This window comes from Chiloscyllium punctatum, chromosome 2 (genome assembly GCF_047496795.1).
Source record: "Chiloscyllium punctatum isolate Juve2018m chromosome 2, sChiPun1.3, whole genome shotgun sequence".
Lineage (NCBI taxonomy): Eukaryota > Metazoa > Chordata > Chondrichthyes > Orectolobiformes > Hemiscylliidae > Chiloscyllium > Chiloscyllium punctatum.
The window spans coordinates 48289205-48311178 of record NC_092740.1 but is presented as its reverse complement, the minus strand read 5'-3'; the positions used below and the strand labels follow the sequence as shown (position 1 = coordinate 48311178).

Sequence of the window (21974 nt, the reverse complement as noted above, 5' to 3'; positions counted from 1 at the left end):
TAGCTATCAGCAATAACAAGTGAAGAGCAGAAATTTTCATTTACATCATTTAATGATGAAGGATCTAATTTAACATATGAACCAATTTTCCTTCTTCTTTTTTCCCTCTCTACTGCTAACTGGTCTTCAGTCTTCGAAAATTCATCAGATACAATAAATATGTTAAATACATCAAAAAATATCAGACTTTATTTGCAAGGCAAAAAGACAGTCATGTGATCATTTTTTCACCTTTACATCATCTTATATCTCTTTGTTTTTGTTAACCAAAGGTAATATGGCAAAAGGGGAGTTGGGTCGCAGATCAACGTTTTCTCACTGATTGGTGAAACAGACTCAAAGGGTTAAATACCTTCCTCTTGCCTTTTGTTCCAGTCGCAACATACCCCCTTCCCCTTCCCCTATAACCTGCAGTGGCCTGAAGGCTGTTGGATCATTAATTAGTTTTTACCTTCACTGGGGAAGGAACTCCAACTTCGGAGAATTGCCAGCCAAATAAATGTCCACTTCCAGGTGTGCCTGCATTCTTTGTAGTGTATTCAGTCTTTCAGCAGGAGGGGACATGGATCCAGAGTTAAAGTTCAGTTCAGGATGGGGTTGGTTTCAGGCAGGATCCAGCAAGTGAGGCAAGGGAACTGGGCTCGCCAAAGTGGACCAAGCAAGGGCAAATGAAATGTTGCCTCAATTAACTGCATTCCTCCTGTTTAGAAGACAGTCAACCCTTGTCCAACATCAACTCACATAGTGGATACTGGACATTTGGCTTGAGCCATCATCAATTAAATCCAAGTAGTGATGGGGTAAGATTTTTAGTGGTCATTAGTCAGTCATGTGAGGTCCTCAATTAGTCCAAGTGTAGGCCAGCCCCTGGTGCTTCCCCCAATTGATGGTAACGTCATGGCAAGAGCAGGTAGGTAGGGCATGGCTTGATTTGACATCCATGCTACTTATTGGGGTCCCTATAGTAAACCCCCACACCTGGAGTCTGTAAAATACATCCCCTGATTTCTTTCTGTTTGTCTTGAGTGATTTTGATTACAAGCCTTCAGTAACAAAACAGCCATTCAACCTGCACTTTGAGCTTCATGGATGTCCAAACTTCTACTTTGTAAATCAAATATAAAACCAAGTGAATCAAGTTTTTAACCCAAAAGTTATTAGAAATATATAGTTGAACTCACACCATCTTCATTATCATTCATCTGAATGGATTTATATTGTCATAAATGCTGAAGATCAATGTGTACTACATTCACTACAGCTATAGGGAAGGCATTCAGAACAAAGCAAAATGTAAGGACAAAAGCACCAGTGGGTGAAAAAAAATCATAGCTGGTTTCTCTGATTATTTGGGTAACACACCTCAGCTTTCAATCTCTCAATCTCAGTGTCTTGATCTTCAAGTTGCTGCCGCAGTTGATGTGCTGCAATTTTCTCCGTTTCTACTATCTGAACCAGATGAATATACTTCTGCATCAGCACCTCACGCTCAATTAGAAGATCACAGTAGCTAGGAGAAAAATAACATCAATTAATGCAAAGCACTGTCACAAATTTGAACGTTAATCACTAGAGAAGATTCCCACTTCCATCCTTATGCCAGAGGCAGGTTATTGATGAAACGGCTGAAGGTGGCTGAGCCAAGGACACAACCTTAATAAACTGATGGCTTTTGTGGTGCAATGGTAGTGTCCCTACTTTTGAGCTAGGAGGCTTGGGTTCAAGTCCCACCTGCTCCAGAAGTGTGTCATAACATTGTTGTGTTGATAAAAATAAATACCATGACAAACTCCTACAGAGCGGAGGTGTTTGGCCTCTAATAATCATAACTATCTTGCTTTGTGATCATTATGACTTCAACCAGTACAGAGCCGCACTGCAATATCTCATGGATTTTAATTTTATTCAGATTCCTGAATGCAACACTCAGTCAAATATTATCTTCATGTCACGGCCAGGACTCAGTTTTTTGGTCCATATTTGGAGAGAGAGTGTAATGAGATCTGGAGCCAAGCGGTCTAGGTGGAACACACACAGTAATTGCCTGCATACTGATCAGTTTAAGTGCCAATTGAGACCTTCCATCACTTTCTGAAGATCAGGGATAAACTAATGAGCTGGTTTGAGTTGTCCTGATTTTTCCGGAACAAGACATACCAGGTTACTTTTCCATATTGGTACATTGTAGCTGCACTGTAACAGCTTAGCTAAAGAAACAAATATTTGTAGATCATAGGTCTTCAAACTAGATAATGTCAGGACCTATAGACTTTGCAGCATCTGGCACTTTCAGGTCTTTCACGGTGACACATGAAGTGCATCAAGTTGGCTGAAGACTGCCATCTCTTCGCTGGGCTCAGTTGTGAATAGTTGTGAATGCTTCAGCCTTGCTTTTTGCATTGACATACTGGGCTCTGCCAACATTGAAGATGGAGTGTTTTGTGGACTCACCTGCAGTTAGCGGTTTAATAATCCAGTATCATTCACGACTGGATATGACAAGACTGCATAAATTTGATCTAATCTACGGTATTACCGTTCTCTGTCTTTAATTCCCAGGAATAGGATTGCACACATTTGCAGCTTTTTTTTTCAAATTTACTTTTCACAACTGGATTCAGTAATCCAAAATAATCTCTGTTGGCCACAGATTACATAAATCAATCTGATACTAATACTGGATTTATTGAATGAACATTAGAGCAGACACAATCCAATTTACTCATTATACTAATTTTTCACGATATTTGAGAAGATGCTTTAATCTATGCTGATAGTGGAGACATGCTAGAAAGTTTGCACAGACAATAACTCAGCAGGTTTATTTAAATCAAAAAAAGTGTTGCGCTGGAAAAGCACAGCAGGTCACACAGCATCAGACGACCAGGAGTCAACTTCTCCAGCTTCCAGCACCACACTTTTCGACTCTGATCTCCAGCATCTGCAGTCCTCACCTTCTCCAGGTTTATTTAAATGCAATTTGAACAAAGAACAAAGCACAATGCACCACAGGAATAGGCCCTTTGGTCCTCCAAGCCTGCATCAACACATTTTGCCCTTCCATATTAAAACTGTCTTCACTTACAGGATCCATATCTCTCCATTCCCTTCCTATTCATGTATTTGTCCAGGTGCTTTTCGAATGCTGCTATTGTGTTTTCTTCCACCATCAACTCTGGCAATGTATTCCAAGCACTCAGAACAGTGTGTGAAAAACCTGTCTTGCACATCTCTTTCAAAAGATCCCCACACCACTTGTATCCCCTTGTGATTGACCCCCCTATCTGTCATTTTTCAACTCATACCTCCAACTGATCTTTATCCTGCTGTATCCTCTGACAATCCCCCTCACTATTCATAACTCCATCAATCTTTGTATCATCTGCAAACTTACTAGTTAGACCAGTTATGTTTTCTTCCAAATCATTTATGTAGATCATGAACAGCAGAAGTCACAGTCCGGATCCCTGAGGAACACCACTAGTCAGAGCCCTCCATTCCGAAAAGTATCTTTCCATCATTACCCTCTGTCTCCTATGACTCAATCAGTTCTGTATCCATCAGGCCAGCTCACCACTGATACCAACCTCTGTATGAAAACCTTATTACTTAGCTCATGGATTAATGTTTCCCCTGACAGTATCTGAAGCTCACTATAGATCTCAGCTATAGGTTTTTACTGTAGCAAAACAGACAATCCTGAGATCCATTCTATTGTTTTAAAACATGAAATGCATTCAATTAGCTATACCTCCCCTATCCTGTGCACACAAGCAGATACCACTCAAACTGAAAATATTCACGTTTTTCTTCTAATCAATTGCTAATTATGATTACCTCAAACTAATATTGCACAGTTAATGGAAATATTGCCCTTTTAATTTTTAGCACATGTGATACAGTAAAAGAAATAAACTTTATTTATTTCCTGCTTTAGCATGGAATCAGGGTGACCTCAAACCTCAATGAATTATTTTTGAAGTGTAGTCACTGTTGTTACACAATTGCAAATATTAGGTTTCACACATCAAAATTCCACAATTGACAAATAATCTGATTAGCTAGATTTGATTATCTAATTTTGATATTGTTGGTTGTTACACATGATACCTTTATAAAATCTTAAGACTTTTTAAAAAAAATTACAGAAGTAGAGACATTCTTGTGGTACAGCGAGTAGCTTCCACACCTGAGCCAGGAGCTCCCGGTTCAAATATTCCTTGGCCATCAAATAAGATAGCAAAACCGAGTGTTAATCTGTAAATCCTTCCAAAACGTCGTAGGAGGGAGTAAGAGTGGGAGCAATCTTGGTCAGCATGTGTTGGATTGAAAATTGTAGCCTGCATCTTCGCTATTCATAGCTTTAGGATACACCAGACATGCAAAGTGCATGTTGCCATAGCAACTGGGACTCTGGGGAAATGGTTGGCTAGGTAGCTGGTCTGGATCAGATTGGTGACAAAAGAACAGGGTTTAAACCCATTTCTAGCTGGGGTGGTTTCAGGACCTGCCCCTTTGCTCTACCCTGGGTGGAACCCACTGGACTGGGGATCTGTACTTGGGTTGAGAAATCAAGAAGAATAAAAATAGCTTGTTCCTTCTCACCCTTAGAGGAAGGCTTCCAAGACAGCTTGCTGGATGACAAACACAGGATAGCATAAGCCTGCTATGTTGTATGAGCAATCCATTTTACTGCTCATCATGTTATAGGAACTCTCTGTGTCATTGCTCACTATAAGGTAGCCTTTGTTGGCAGTATCCTTCTCCAGTGCCAAGCTAGTTTTCCTGCAGGGCACGAGACTATGTTGTGGTACAACAAGAAAAGGCTCTTGTCTTAAAGAAAATGAAGTTTGTTTTATGATAACAATTGGGTAAAGTTACTCTAATATGTTAGACATAGTTTCTGGAACAATGAAGATGATCCAGGTGATGAGTCTCATTTCTTCGAGATCCTAACCACCCCACATATCCATGTGATATTCTCAGAGTGGGGTCATGTTTAAAGCATTCCTCAGTATTAACCCTGTCAGACCTTTCCTCACTTTCAGAAAATTTCCTCCATATGTTTTTAAATCAACCATTAAGCATAATTAAGTATTCATACATATTGTTAATTTTACAACCACTCAATCTCCCTCAAACCCCCAACTCAGATTTCATGACCACAAATTCAGGTGGTCTGGAAGTTCTCCCAAAATGCATTGCCCGAGTACCATTTCTTTGATTCTATTCATCACGATGCAATGTCTGCAAGGCCCTTTGAACTGGAACACCTCCTTTGTGGAGGATTTTTGAAAGAGGCGCTTTCGTTTTGCACATCTTCTTGACCATATCCTGAATCTTTGGACATTGATCATCTGTTCTCAGTGGTGGCCTCTGTAGAGTTGTATGCACCATGTTTTCTATTTGTGTCAGCAGATTTTTATTCCCAGTCTGCTGGTAAATCCATGTTGAAGCATGTAGACATTTTATTTCAACCTGTTGAGTAGGTTCGACACTTTCATTTGCTCTCAATGATTATGTTACTGGTGAAAATAATATGCACACTTCCTCAGTTATACTATTTGGGAACTGTTTCTCACTTGGGATGATCTCTCTTAGGATTCTTTCTGGAAAGACAAGGAAATGAAATTCTCTGTTTGTACTTGTCTCTTCTGAATCACCTTAGCATCTGACATCAAACTTAAATCTGTCATTACTAATTTTTCACTAAGCTCAGCTGCATTCTGAATTACGTCAGTTAAAGATTTGCCAGTACGCTCAAGAATTCACATCATAGATTCTGCAGGTTTCTGCATCAACCACAAGCAGAAAAGGGCCCATTGTGATTTTACAGATGGGCAGCTAGCAAACAGAATTGTTTAGTTGATGATCACATTCACCCCCCTGGATATTCTTCAAAAAGATTTGCTAGACTTACAGCATTGAAGAGCGGGTGGAGAATGGAAGTAAGTATAAAGCAATTCTCACAGGTTGATGAAGTTGACATGGTTGACATACTAGAACACTCAAATATATCAAGACATGGAAAAGAATTGGCCTTCTGCCTGTACCAAGGAACCATCCAGCTTTCAATCAATTTTCATCTGGCACAAAAGACTATTGATGGAGGCAGTGCTCATAAACAATTGCTGATGCAGTTACAAAGTGCACCAACCCAAGCAGACTCAGCTTCAAGAGTATCTTCATTGAAGACCATCTGTTAGCCCATCAGAGGCTTATATGTAAATTGGTCAAAATCCAGAACCTGATGATGTCCACAAGACAAAAACTGTCAAATATATGTTTCCACTTGTAGGTGAAACTAGAACCAAGGGGTATAGCTTCAAAATTAAGGAGCAGCAGATTTAGGACTGAAAAGAGGAGGAACTTCTTCTCCCAAAGGGTTGTGAATCTGTAGAATTCCCTGTGCAGTGAAACAGTTCAAGCTACCTCATTGAATGTTCTTAAGGCAAAGATAGACTTTTGAACAGTAAAGAAACTAAGGGTTATGGTGAGTAGGTGGATAAGCAGAGCAGAGTCCACGAAAAAGATCAGCCATGATCCTACTGAATGGCAGAGCAGCTCTGGGGCCAGATGGCCTAGTCCTGTTCTGACTTATGATGTTATGTTTACACTGCCAATCTTAGAAAGTATCTATCATCACGCTGTCCAAACTGTTCCCAAAAATCAAAATATCTGTCATCTGAAAACTGATGACAATTTATTACTGGTCAAGATTGACTCAAGGACAAGTGCAAATAAACTACCCATTTCTTCAAAAGTACCCACAGAAATACGAAGTTATTTCAACATTAAACTTTCAGCAAATAACAATTCAACAGTTTCATGTGTAGAATCAACTGAGCTGGAGTACATTTACAATCAATCAATTGTAAATATTGTAGATATTGTAGATGTTCTACATCAGACCAGCAATTGCAGATATACCAGCATGCCATGACATCATACTGGTCACAAATCGTGCATGAGTTTATTTAAAACAGTAAACCACACCATCATGAAGCAAATATTACAGCAAACCTGCTGATTTCTATGTCGCTTGTAAATCTACAGCAGGCTAAATTCAGGCAGTATAATAACACTGTATACATATGGCACTTGGAGTCCTGAAAGGTGAATTCATTTAAAGTAAAGGTACACACACAATAGAGGGAAGTTTTATCTTACTTTACATGCTTCCAGCAGATGCTTATATCCATCTGAGGTACTGGACAGTCATTTTATCACAATCGTTTTTTCTGTGGCTCAGCTCATTTGGCAAAAACATTGGGAACAGTTTGCCTAAAAATAGGTGTTTAGAGGATTTTGTCAAGAGATTTCCTAAGCCTGATTGCTGTGAAGATTTGGTGATTGAAAATGGAGGCATGTGGTCGACCATTCTTTGACTGGATAACCAGTATATTCCATGTCTTACGCCCACCAGGAGTGGCATCAGTTTTATCTCCCACCCTTTGCATGTGTTTTGTAGCAGAGAGAATAATTACTGTTGACTTCCTTTTTGTTTGATGTAATGGAGAACAAAAATCATACTGGCATATTGTGTGGACAGCTGTACTAAAATTCTTCTTTCTCGGATACCCAAGTATAACTGAATGTTCAGTACGTTAGATTTCCACCATCTGATCAGTTCTTTTCACCCCATTCATTTTCCTGTTGTGATCAAACTCACTTTGGTATGTGCATTATTCATTACAACCATCACTGCTGACTCCTTGTTGAGATTGGAGATTTAACCAATGCAAAAGAATAAAAGAACAATGACTCATTCTAATGGAGGAGTTCTTGTTCTTTCCAAACCATCTAATAAGGAAATTGGTCAGCAAGGGGCGAAATAACAGGCTAACATTTCAAGTGAAAGCTTTAATTTCATAAATCTTCAAAGGCATTTCCCTGCATTTTCAGTCTTTAAATTTTGCTTTAATTTACATTAAGATTTGACATTGAGCTCTGTTGTGCTGATTGGTCTCATTTCAATGTTATTTGTGCTATCAGTGCACAAAGGAATTGTTGTTCACACAATACAAGTGATGTGTTCCACTGACTCCCAGTTTAAAATGTTAGTAAAAAGATGTCCAAAAAAGATCTGGAAGGAAAATTGGTAACATGATTAATCACGCTCACATTTTCACTTTTTTACTCCTAACAGTTCTGCAATATTTACGTTTGATACTGTGCTTCATGTGTTACCAAGTCAAGGAGAATTGATAGACTATTTACCCATAAGGCATCACACCTGAGCCTTGAGCCTAATCCTGTCCTCACCTCGTCTCACACACACACACACACACCCCTTCTCTCAACGAATCCTTGAAATGCATATCCTTTGCTATTTCTTTCAGTTGTAACTCATTGTGCTACTTTGAGAGCTGTTTTGGAAAATCTCTGGTTCACTTTAACATAAAAAGGGCATGCAGCCCCAAATTTCCTGTTGCAATGAAGTTGTAAGATCTATATGTAAGCAGGTGGCACACCGCTACATTTCCGACCTTGTCTGGATAATTACGTATGGACTACTGGCTCACCCAGCAATGTTGGAAACAGGTGTCTTATGCATCCAATGTTACTCAGGCAATAACAGCACAAATTATCCATAATTATTGACTAATTTAAATAGCTGCCCAGTGTCACCTCCAGCAGAAAATGAACAAGATTGCAACAGCATCAATCTCTGTCTAAAATCCTTCCCTAGCCTCACGCAGCACACACCTCCTCAGCATTGATTCTGGACCCCAAGAAACCTCATAGCAAAAGGCCAAACAGGGTCAGGAAAACTTCTTGCCATTTACCACCTATCAAACCCTTTGGAAAATGAATCAGTGCTTCTCCATGTTGAACACCACTAGGAGGAAGTACTGTGGGTGGCAAGGGAACACAATATACTGTGGTACTATAAAGGTAACTCATGAGACAGCCTACTGACAGAGCTAGGCTCAAAACTGGGCATCTTTTAGGCAATTTGGGCCACCAACAGCTTAGGGCTATAAGACATAGGAGCAGAAATTAGGCCATTCAGCCCATCAAGTCTGGTCCGCCATTCAATCATGGCTGATAAGTTTCTCAAACCTATTTTCATACTTCTTCCCCATAACCTCTGATCCCCTTGACAATCAAGAACCTATCTACCTCAGTCTTAAATACACTCAATGACCTGGCCTCCACAGCCTTCTGTTCCAATGCATTCCATAGATTCACCATTCACTGACTGAAGAAGTTTCTCCTTATCTGCATTCTAAAAAATCTTCCTTTACTCTAAGGTTGTGCCCTCAGGTCCTAGTCTCTCCTACCAATGGGAACATCTTCTCAGCATCTACTCTATCCAGTAATCTAATTAGATCACCCCCCCCCCCCCCACCTCATCCTTCAAACCTCCATTGAGTATAGACCCAGAGTCCTCAAGTGTTCCTTATATGTTAAGCTTTTCACTCCTGGGACTATGCTCATGAACCTTCTCTGAACCCGATTCATGGCCAGTAGATCCTTCCTGACAAATGGGGTCCAAACCTGCACACAATACTCCCAATATTGTCTGACCAGAGCATTATAGAGCCTCAGAAGTACATCCTTGCTTTTAAATTCAAGTCCTCTGAAATTAAATGCCATCATTGCACTTGCCTTCCTAACTACTTACTCAACCTGCAAGTTTAACTTGAGAGAATCATGGACTAGAAATTCCAATTCTCTTTGCACTTCAGGCTTCTGAATTTTCATCCCATTTAGAAAATAGTCCATGTCTCCATTCTTCCATCCAAAGTGCATGACCTCACACTTTCCCATGTTGTATTCCATTTGCCACTTCTCTGCCCACTCTCCTAACCTGTCCAAATCCTTCTACAGTCACACCACCTCCTCAATGCTACCTGTGCCTCTATCCATCCTTGTGGAGGAGGGAGGGCAGTGAGCATTCCTTGTGGTGTTGGAGGAGAGAGGCAAGAGTGTGTTCCTGGTGGGTGGTGGTGGGAGGCAGATGAGAATATGTTCCTGGGGGGGTGGTGGAGTGGGAAGATGAGACCACATTCTTGGTGGTGGAGGGAGGCAAGAATGTGTTCCTGATGGGCTGGTGGTGGAGGAGGGTGGTGAATTTGGGCCCAGTGTCCAGTGTCCAGTGTGGGACCTGACAGCTTCAGCGGCAGCTGAATTGCAGAGACTTGCACAGTGCAGTTCATGGTGGCGGCACCATGGGTAGCAGCAAGATAGTGATGGACAGCACACTGAAAGGTCAGGATGGAGGAGCCCAGATTCAGACCCATGGCTAAGCATTTAAGAAGGACTGTAATGTTGAACATTTGACTGATGTGTTTATTTCTATTTTCTACACATGGCAATAATATCTAATTCACCATGGTTCATACATGGACAAAACAAAATCAGAATTCTATAGATAAGGTTGGAATGAGCATAAAACCATAAGAAATTGGAACAGGTATAGGGCGTTTAGCCCATCAAACCAAGTCCACCATTCAAGATAATCATTGCTGATCTAACATTCCTCACATTCACTTTCCTGCCCTTTCCCCATAACCCTCGATTCCCTACTAATCAAGAATCTATCTCAGACTTAACTATATACAAGACCTCTGTCCCCACAGTTCACTGCAGCAAAGAGCTCAAACACTTACAACTGTCTGTGAGAGAAAAGATTTCTTCTCATCTCAATCTTAAATTGACGCCCCTTTATTCTGAGGCCTTGCCCTCTCGTCCTCTACTCTCCCAAGGAAAAACATCCTTACAGTATTTAGTTTGTCAAGCCCTTTAAGAATCCTATATGTTTCAATGCAATCTTCTCACATCTTTCTAAATTCCAATGAGTTTAACCTTCGCTCATAAGACATTCTCTCCATAATAGCAATCATTCTAGCGAACTTTTTCTGAATTGTCGCCAGTGAAATGTTATCTTTCCTTAGGTAAGGGAACCAAACTTGCTTGCAGTCCAGATGTGGTCTCACCAGGACCATAAACAGTTGCTTTAAGACTTCCCTACTCTTGGACATCAACCCCCTCGAAATAAAGGCCACTATTCCACTGCCCTTGACATCAGGATAACGTCTGACCAAGTATGCAATCAAGCAGTCCTAACAAAAAAAAAGGAATCAATAAGAATCAGGGGGAAGTCTCTGCTGGTCAAACGTGGCACAAAAGGAAGATGGTCGGCACTGTTGCAGATTAATTATCTCAGCCACAGAACTTCAATGTAGGAGTTCTTCAGGGTACTGTCCTAGACCAAACCATGTTTAGCTATTTCATCAATGACTTTCCCTTTGTCATAAGATCAGAGTGAGGATGTTTACTGATGACTGCACAATGTTCAACACCATTTGCAATTCCTCAGATAAAGAATCAGCTCATGACCAAATGCAGAAAGACCTGGAAAGCATTCAGGTTTGGGCTGATAAGTAGCAAGTTATATTTCCACCACAAAATGCCAGACAATGACCATTTCATTTCCCATCTATGAGGCACAAGTTAGGAGTGTCACGGCATACTCTCCACTGACCTATATGATGCAACAACAATATTCAAGAATCTCAACACCATTTAGTACAAAGCCCCCCACCTGCACCTCCATCAACATTCATTCCCTTTACTATAGCCATACTGTGGCAGAGTCTAGAAAATGCGCTACAGTAACTAAACAAAGATCCTTTGGCAATATCCTCCAAACCCATGACTCTTCCACTTAGAAGTACAAAGGCAGCAGATGCATGGGAATAATAGCTCCTTCACCTTAAATATAGCAAAGAGTGGATGTGGATGCTGGAAATCTGAAGCAAGAACAGAAAGTGCTGGAGAAACTCTCTACAGATGCTACCAGAGTTTCTCCAGCACTTTCTGTTCTTGTTATAGCTCCTACTACTTGCCCACGAAGACACACACCATCTTGATTTGAAACAACATTACCATTGTCACTCGGTCAAAATCCCATTGTGGGTGCCTCTATGCCCCACAGCACTGTGATGCACCTGCACCAAATGGACTGCTGTGATAAAATGACAGTTCACCACCACTTTCTCAAGTGCAATTAATGATGGACAATAAATGGTCTGCAATGTTCACATTCTTTAAACAAATGAAAATTAAAGGCTGCGTTTGTTGACCCCCAAGAAGAATACGAGTGACAAGAGATTTAAAAGACTAATTAAAAGCTAGCAAATACAAAAATAAAAGGATTTGAATAATATGTAATAAAGTGTTATACAAAGTAATTTTTTCATAGTTTTTTTAAAATTTGCATATGCACAGAATGCAGGTCGTGAGTATACACAGTCAGAAACTATCGACCAATTGTTGATGTCAGCAAACATATCAAAAAATAAAAATCAGCACCAAATCAATATTACGGTAACAATGTTATTGACCGCTAAATTGTTTTATTACTGTAATATTAAAGTCAGGAAAATCATAAGATCATGAAAGCAAGGCTAGCTTATGTCCACCTGTAGTTTATAAGAATAAGAGGCACCTTGATTGAAACACCCAAGATCCTGGAGGTTTGCAAGGCGCATGTGGAAAGGATGTTACAAATGTGAGATTCTAGAACTAGGTGTTACTGTGTAAAAATCAAGTGTTACCCTATTTAAGATACATGGTAATTTGTATTCCCACTAAGTTTGAACATTGTTAACCCTTTGCCAAAAAATGGAGAAAGCAGAGCCTTTGAATATTTTTAAGGCAGAGATAGCTAGATTGTTCAGAAGCAACCAGGATAAAAAAAAGTTAACTGGGGTAGTGTGAATGTGAGTGATTAGATCATCCATGATCTTACTGAAAGACAGAGCAGGCTCAAGAGATCTACTAACTCATATGTTCATACAAAAAAAACCTCTAACAAAGAACCCAAAATTGCAGAAGCTACCTCTTAAATCAATCTTTTAGTCACATCCCCTAATCCTTATTTAAAGATCTCAGCCCAACTAGGAATATTCATCCCATTTCGTCAAGAACCTTCAGACATTTCGCCAAATCTAAATTTCTACATAAACGAAAGTTGAGTTTGTCATCATTCATTTTAATGATCATAACTGACAAAGAACTGAGCAACTCAAAGATGAAAAATGCATTGATGTAAAAAGCCAAGGTAGGTTTTTTTTTGTTGTAAATTGCTATGCCAAACACGAAGTTAAAGATTCCCAACAATATAACTTGCACAGCATGCAACTTTTTCCACAGAAGACTGAAGAATCTGTTGAAAGCTATTATGCTGTAACATTGCAACATTTAGAAATAACAAATTTAGCCAAACTGTAGGCTCCCTCAAAAGAAAGCAAATAAAACCCTAATGCTAATTGAAATCAGAGTTTTAAATTTGTTCAGAGATAGCATTTCTGCTCAGAAGAGAAATCCATTCTGCAGTTGTAAGCAGACATGAGGGGATAAAATAGTGTGTCAGTCAGCTGGAATAACTATCTTCCTTATTTTCAGTTGAAATTGAATATTTAATATTTTGCAGTGGTAAATACCAAAGGACATCTATGCATTTTTATAAATAAGAATTAAATATTTTATGGGTTCCTGAAATGCTGTTTTATTCCATAAAATGGACTGCAAAATAATAAGTTGCAAGTCAACAATAATGGTTCTTGGTATACAGAACATGAACCACATTTCCCATATTTCTATTAATGGTCCTTCTAAGTATTTAGTCCAGCCACTCAGTTGACCATCCTGGCAGAGCTGCACTGATGGAAGAATAGAAAACCACCTCCAAATTTCAACTTTATGCACTGCCCCCAGGCAGTTACAAAGCCTGCACACTCTTTGCACTGAGCTCATTAGTTCAGACACCACATAAGTTTTCTGGCCAGCATCATCATTCCCAGGCCATCAGGGAAATGCTGCAATGTGGAATAAATCTCTAATTCTAAAATTAACAACCAGGGATACACTGCCACCAGTGTTGCAGAAAATGTGGCTCAACATACCTGGAGGAGATAACTTCTAGATATCAGTTTTCAATTTGTGGAAAATGTGTGTAAACGTTGCTTCTGCAAAAGTAATGTACTCAGAAGTCACAAAGACTCAGTGTGCAGAAGTGATAAGACTCAGTGTTGCATCAGCATAAGTAATGAGACTTATATCAATGGGGGGTTGCACGCTAACAACAGGCCACAGTCAGATGTGGTAAAACGATTAGAATAGCAGCTGCACAGAGCAATACAACTGTCACATATGAGGTAAAAGGGAAAGTTCAGGGAGGCTCATAGAAACTGCATAAATGTGCACTAATACTATTCAGGAGTGTGCCTACTTTGTAGTCACCCGGGCTTGCAAGAACATATAAATAAAGACGGCTTTGGAATCTGACTCGGACTAAAATTATTTGACAGTGAACTTCATTTCTCACAAATTTGCCTTTTATTAGACTGAGTCTGTGTCTTCTTGCAATATATTTTCCGAACTTATCTTTCCATACTCCAATCTGTATAACTTTTTAGTTGAAAATTTCAAGGCTTAACTCAAACCTTTGACACTAATAATTACCATTGTGATGCTCCTATCTAGGCCTCCTTGCTTGAATGCTCAATTGTGTCCTGGTGATCAGGCACAGACTCTGCTGTGTACATTTTTATCTTAATTACATTTGCACTTAAGTACTGAAGTGTGCTGGTCCTAAACATGCATTGCCTTATTTCAAATCAGAACATTGCTAACATTATCAATTCTACACTTATTACCTACCCAAAAAGGTTTGGAGAAGGAGTTAGCGAGTTTAATTACTGAACCATTTGTGCTGACGGTACTCCTACAATGCAATTAGGTCAGGAATTCCAGGATTATGGTTCAGTACTGAAGAACAGATGCCTGTAAATGCCTAAATGAAGATGGTAGATAACTGCATGTGGAACATGAAAATGGTGGTGTTCCCTGGATGTCATTGCTTTCATTCATTGACATCGGGTGCATTGCAGGGTTCGAAACCGAGAAATAGGCCACTACTTATTGCCCATTGCCAAGTATCCTTGAGAAGGTGGTGTTAATCTGCCTTTTTAAAGTGAATCTATGATGTGTAGATACGTCTGCAGTGCTGTTAGGTAGGAACAACTTTCCATTAATTTCAATTCAGTCACCTGATCCACTCTAACACACACAGTTTCCCATTGAACAGATGAGGCTAAATTCCAGAGTCCGAGAATTCAAAAAATGGAACGTATTGAATTTTCTTGCTTTTATCTGACAAATCTTTAAGAAATCATCCACAAGATTACCTTCTTTCCTGACACCACTTCCTTTGTTACTATCACTTTTGATTCTGTGCATCTTCCCCAGGCAATAGATGTCTAAAGGTGAATGGTTAATTTTACTGTTGCAGATTGCTGCAGTTTCAAAGAAAGGATATGTTCTCTCAGTCTTTCTGGACACCTGCCAGCAACTTTTTCAAAACCTTAGGTGATGTGGTAGATATTTACTTTTGAAATTGCTGCATGGTATTCATTCTTGGCTTCAACTCTTTGCCAACCAAGGAACCCTCTTCGAGCCAATGTTCTTTATGTTGGTTGAAAATTTATGTGGACTTAGAGTTAAATGTTTTTTTTCTCTGCAATCTTCGGAATTCTGCAGAATTCTGAATATTTTTATGTTTTTTAATTGTGAAATGCAGACAAGAGCCCAACATCCAAAGATGTGCAGGTTAGATGGATAGGCCATGGGAAATGCAGAGTTACAGGGATAGAGTAGCAGTGGGTCTGGGTGGGAGGCTCTTTGGAGGGTCAGTGTGGACTCTATGGGCCAAATGGCCCTATACCATAGTGATTAAAAACCAGAAATAGAGAAGATGAGCAATAGTTAGGTGACACCAATTTGTTTCATTTAATCATGCAATTATTGTAAGCAATAAAGGAATTCTATAGTTTTGGAACACTGAAATTTACAGAAATAGTGTAAATCCCCATAAGAATCATTTTTTTCTTGTACCCTATGCAGCCCATTGTGCTTGGTCTACTATTTAGCAAGATTAGCCCTTGATTACTTGTCCAGTACGAATACCACTATGCCTAACGTATGATGGTATGTTAGCTCTTAGTTAGCACTGCTGTTTCACAGCACCAGGGACCTGGGTTCAATACCAGCCTTGAATGAATGTCTGTCGGCGTGAAGTTTGCACATTTTTTTCCACAGGCATGAAGGCTTCTACTAGGTGATCTAGCTTCCTCCCACAGTCTAAAGATGTGCAAATTTGGTGCATAGGCCATGCTAAATTGCCCTGTAGTATGCCAGCTAGATGGATTAGCCATGGTAAAATGCAGATAGAGTGGGAGACTGCATTTGAGTGGGTTGCTCTTCAAAAGGTCAGTGTGGACTTTGTGGGCCAAATGGCCCCGTTTCACACTGTAGGGATTCTATGATAATATTGCTATGCCAATCAGGTGGATGTGAAAGATGCAATGGTTACTGTCATTCCAAATGTCCTGGGTAATATGTATCCCTCAATGTCACAGAATCAAACTTTCTGGTTACTGTGGCATTGCTGTTTATGACTGCGTGTTGCATACAGATTAAATGCTGTGTTTCCTGAATTATGGTAGTGCCTGCACTTCATGAATACAGCACTCCTCACATAACTCCAAGTCTTTTTCTTTTCTGCGTCTTGCCTGTGATGGAAAATGGCTGAACTTCTGTCCCGATGTAACCTTTGTTATTATGAAATGTGGGTGTACATTAATGAGATTCACATTATGCTCATGTCTGGTACCATTGTGTGGAAAGGGGATTTGTTAAGAGATAGTATTTGTATCGAGATGTAAAACAAGGAAACAGTATGTGTCTGGATGATTGTGACACAGCATTGTGCTCAGACAGAACAAAGCATAGATAGATATGTGATTATGAACTGAACAAGGTTTGATTACAAATGTAATGAACAGGTTAAATCTAAATATCTCCACTGCAGAAGCAGCTTATTGGATCAGACATAAAGGACAAAAGGCAAAATGAAGTTAAAATCAGAGAGATGAGAGATCATACATTTTAGTCAAATGAGTGGAGTAGGTCACTTCCTTATTATTCAAAAGATGGAAAGATAGGTAGTACAAAGCAAAGGGATCTCAGAATACAAATACATATTTCACTAAAATGGCAAAAGAGATCAGCAAGGCCTTAGAAAATAGCAAAAAGCAAGGGGTTCAAAGGGGGTCAGGGTAGGCAGTGGAATGTGGAGTCAAGGCCACTATCAGAGCAGCTATGATTGTATCAAATGTTCTCCTAAGTAGCTCGCAGCGACTTTTTACATCACATTATCTTTCTAAATGCTTACACAACATTGTCTGCTTAGAATCTCAGCACAAAAGTTCTTTAATTAAGAAGTAACCTGCATGGAGATCTGATGGCTCTTTGTGAACTGCTTCTTGCCTTTGCACGCAGTGTCAGATCTGCTGGATATTTCCACCATTTTCTGTTTCTCTTTCAGTCCATTATTTGCTGGCCCCTTCTATCCTACTTATTTTTCATTCATGGGATGTGTGCATCACTGACTAGCTAAGCAATTATTGCTCATCCCTAATTGCCCAGAGGGCAGATAAAAATCAATTACATTGTTCAGAGTCTGGGGTTATATGTAGACCAGACCAGATAAGTATGACAGATTGTGTTCCCTAAAGAGCATTCCTGGATCAAACTTTCTTTTATAACAACAATTGACAGTGGTCACATGGTCATCAGATTAGTTTATTCACTTAAAATTTATTGAATTCATATTTTCCATGGTAGGAACCCTGGAACATTAACCCTAACCCTAACCACTATGCCATCAACTCTCCTCAAACAATTGATTCAGTGTAACTAAATCTTCTAAATTAAGGCAACAGAACCAAATAATTCTTGTGAATGTGGGGAAAAATTATCCAAAACTAGTACAGGAAAGAATTTACTGTATTGAATGCTCTGTGAGAGCTGGGGCCCCTCTCAAAAGGTGAGAGGAAAGGACTGGCAATCCTGGCCCAGAAAAGTATCAGATTACGACCTCATGCCCATGTTGCTGGCAAATTGGTAAGCCTATTGGTGATAGATATTTGTATTCTGGAAGACAATACATTTCGCTTTCATTGATGCTCAAAATAGATGTAGCATCACAGAAATATAACTATATAGTACACGGGCCTACATTTTCTGATGGCCAGCTACTCGCTTCAGCAACATAGATTGAAGTTGCACATCAGCACCAACATTCCTTCTACGCTATACCCAATGAGTTGAGTTCTGCTTTGGAAGCCGTTATCTTGAAGTGTATGGACCTTGGAGATCTGCACTGTGGAAAAATAAAATGACAGGAAACATAGATAGGCACCCTGTGAATTCCCAGTATAGCACGCTCTCTGGGACTTGTCTGGGAAACTGATGGGCAATTCGCTTCTGTAAATATCCATTTAAATCACAGAATTTGCTTGGGTCCTCTGAATTTAAGAAAATAGCAATCAAGAAAAGTTAGACTATTAAAAGCATGGTCTACCTTTTGGGTAGCTATCCAATTGAGCATTTCTCCCCTCCCCCATTCCCACTCTACCACAGAATCGCTCTACCTATGACCCTGCCCTGCTTGCTACCTGATGAAGGAGCAGCTCTGCGAAAGCTTGTACTTTCAAATAAACCTATTTGATTATAACCTGGTGTTGCGTGATTTTTAACTTTGTCCACCCAAGTCCAAAACCAGCACCTCCACAAAGTTACATCACCTCCTGCTGCTGGACTCCATGCCCCTATTGACAAAGGCAAGAACACTATGCTTTATTAACTGCTCTTTCTACCTGTCCTGCCACCTTGAAATGGTCTGTGCACATATACGCCCAGAGCTTTCTGCTCTTGCATCCCTTATGCTTTATTCGGGTTAATATGCAGCACTGCAGTGTGATGTGCAAAAGTCAATAGCACCCACAGAAGCCTGAAATAGTCAAAAAAACTGCATTCACTCAACCTACTTGCCCCTGGTAAGTAAAAATTATTTGGACTTAATTTTTATTGAAGAGAGACCCTCAGTGACTTCCTCTATGATGTACAGGATCATGAACTGAGATATTGCAAATACCTCAACTTCAACCTGGCAGGAACCAAAGCGATGAAATTTAATCATCACCATCTCCTTCATAGCCACTGGCAGTGTAATCCTTGCTCTGAAATTGCAATTATGTTTGCAACAGCTGGCAGATTTCACCACATCCTTTATGAAACATCAAATTATCAAACATTGATAATTATTCCCTCGAGATTCTGGGCAATGCTAATCACTACACATACATCTGTTCTAGATGTAGGTTTGCTCACTGAGCTGCAATGTTCATTTCCAGACATTTCGTCACCATACTAAGTTGGTTGGTGATGTCATTTCTTGCTCTTTTACTCAGGGTGGTAAATGGGGTCCAACTCAATGTGTTTTTTGATAGAGTTGCGCTAACATATGTCTGTGAGTGACTGGTTTGTGCAGAAGTTTTGAAGCCAGCAAAATGCCACACCACTCCGTTGAGTATTTTAACTTGAAATTACGAAGAAAGGTACACATTTGTAGAATCCTGGCAAAAGCCAATAGAATTTGGCATGGCACGGTGGCTCAGTACTTCTGCCCTACAGCATCAAGGAGTTTGGTTTGATTCCCCTTTGGGACCACTGTCTGTTTGGAGTTTGCACATTCTCCCTGTGTCTTCATGGGTTTCCTCCGGGTACTCTGGTTTCCTCCCACAGTCCAAAGATGTGTAGGTTAGGTGGATTGGCCATGCTAAATTTCCCATAGTGTCCAGGAAAGTGGATTAGCCCTGGGAAATATAAGATTACAGGGTTAGAGTAGAGGGTGAATCTGGGTGGGCTGCTCTTCAGAGAGTCAATGTGAACTCGATGGGCCAAATGGCCTGCTCCTACATTGATTTTCATGGAATCCTAAAATCCCTACAATCAGGAACTAGCCTGTAAGTAATAATCTCTTGATGTAGGTGTGAGGAGGAAATGTCTCTCAGGTTTGCTGTGAGGGATTAAGTGAGAAAGTTAGCTGGATAGTGGGCTCCAAAGTAACACCAGTGACTCAAAATAGGTAGCGCACCAACAGATATCATAATCCTCTTGCATTACATAATTCCAGAAATGTTTACTGTTTGCACACCAACACCTGCTCCAGTATGGTATCTGGTCCAATTCACCCACAACCATCTGAATATACCATGGATACCATTTTGGATTAATTTTAAAATAAGGCAATAATTTGCCAATTATTCATTCAAAACCTACTACAATTTGTCTTTTTTTTATTATCACAATTTTTCTTTTAACAGTTCATAACTGTTCCTCTGAACTAACTTCTCTACAGTCATTCTGTATTGCTTTATTTGCTTTCACAGACACTGCATGATCCAAGAGTAATAATTATTCTAATTGGAATAAATTACATATTCAGAATTAGTCTCATCCCAATTTTGAACAGACAAAGCATCAAAATTCAGAATATGGAATATATAGCTTTTACCAAGCTACCAAAAAATACCGTGAGGAGTAGAGAACAGCAAGAAAGGAAGATTGCAATTTCACAGCTTTACACCACATTGCTATGAATTTTAATGTTTCAGAAATATACAAACAGGTCAACTTCAAGATTGATTTGAGACATTATTTGATAATGTGAACCAAAGTATAATGAAAATAGAAAATTTTGGTAGATACTTAAAAATTGAAAAACTACATCCTCATTCATACCTAGCTTCACAAAGAACCAAAATAATAGTATAAGACTAAAAGATGTCAGAATAGAAGCAAGCCATTTGGCCCATCAAGTCAGCTCTGCCATTCAATTAGATCATTGCTGAAGTGACTATCTTCAACAGAGGGCTGTCAGTCTGAAAATTGGGCCCTGATGCTAGAAGGCTACACTTAGAGTAGGGAGGAGTAGTTGTGGGTGGCCAAGCTTAAATTGCAAGTTTCACAACTGTCTCAAGCATTTAATGAGGACATGTCTTTTAAAGATTTTCTTTGGTTTTCCCACCTGCCAACCTGCTGGATTGACAGATTAGCTGCCTAGCAAAATGAAATAATGTAGAAGGAAAGAGCAGGTAGGGATAGATCTCTATGTATGGCGATGGAGGTTAAAGGAAATGATGGTCGAGAGAGATCACTGGAGGGGGTAGATAATCAAGAGAAGAATCACTGCGTGGAAACTGTGGGGGGGGGGGCGGAGGGGGGAAATCACAGAGGAAACAGTGATGGAGAGAGAAATTTCAGAGCGAGAGGAAAGCACTATTGGGCAGAGATCATGAGGAGAGTGTGGATATTGGAGATGGAGAAATCAATGGTTAGGGGACAGACACATGGCACAAGAAGGGTATGGCATTGGGGGGCTAGATGATGGTCTTATGGGGAGAGATGTACAAGGTTGGAAGTTGGATCAGAGAGATCCTTTTAGGGTTTGGAGACTGTGTAATTTTGTTGAATTAGAGAAAACATTTGTGTTTGCCCTGGACCATATGCATTCTTGTGAACACTCTAATCTTCTATATCTCCTGGCACCTCACTGCCTCAGGTTGCCTGTGACATTAACATCATTGACGTGGGTCCAGCTCCAGAAACTGGCACCCACTCTGCCCATTGGTGGTGAGGACGGTGCCACTGACAGTCCTATACCCAAGGAGAGCTCGCAGCATTCTTACATTTGACATTCTAGTTGCTGCCCCACTTTTGTCTCTGCTCCGTTCAGCTCTCCTGCCATTCGTCGCCAATCTCAGTATTGGCCTGTTTGAAGTTCAGGTGACCACGCTACTCAGAACGGTACAGCAAAGGAACAGGACAGAGATCTGGGGGAGGCAGTAAGGCAGCCAAATATTGGAAGCAATCCCCGGATTTTAATTGAATGGATTTAAAATCATTCATTAAATTTAAAAATTCTTTGCGACAGGAAGTTACCAGTGACATGTCGAGTAGTAATGTCACTGGTACATTGACTGCACAGATGGTGAGCATGCCCCAAAGTCTTGGGGAGGCAATGGCCTAGTGGTATTATCACTAGACTATTAATC

General features: G+C 40.0%; 1 protein-coding gene across 2 annotated transcripts in view; it reads right to left on the bottom strand.

Annotated features, from left to right (window-relative positions):
* Window positions 1-21974, bottom strand: part of rasgrf2b (Ras protein-specific guanine nucleotide-releasing factor 2b) — a 230526-nt gene that overhangs the window by 171225 nt on the left and 37327 nt on the right. For both annotated transcript variants that reach the window (XM_072582334.1, XM_072582343.1), the window contains exon 3: window positions 1363-1510. In XM_072582334.1, coding sequence (XP_072438435.1) covers window positions 1363-1510 — 148 coding nt within the window. The remainder of the gene's footprint in view (window positions 1-1362; window positions 1511-21974) is intronic.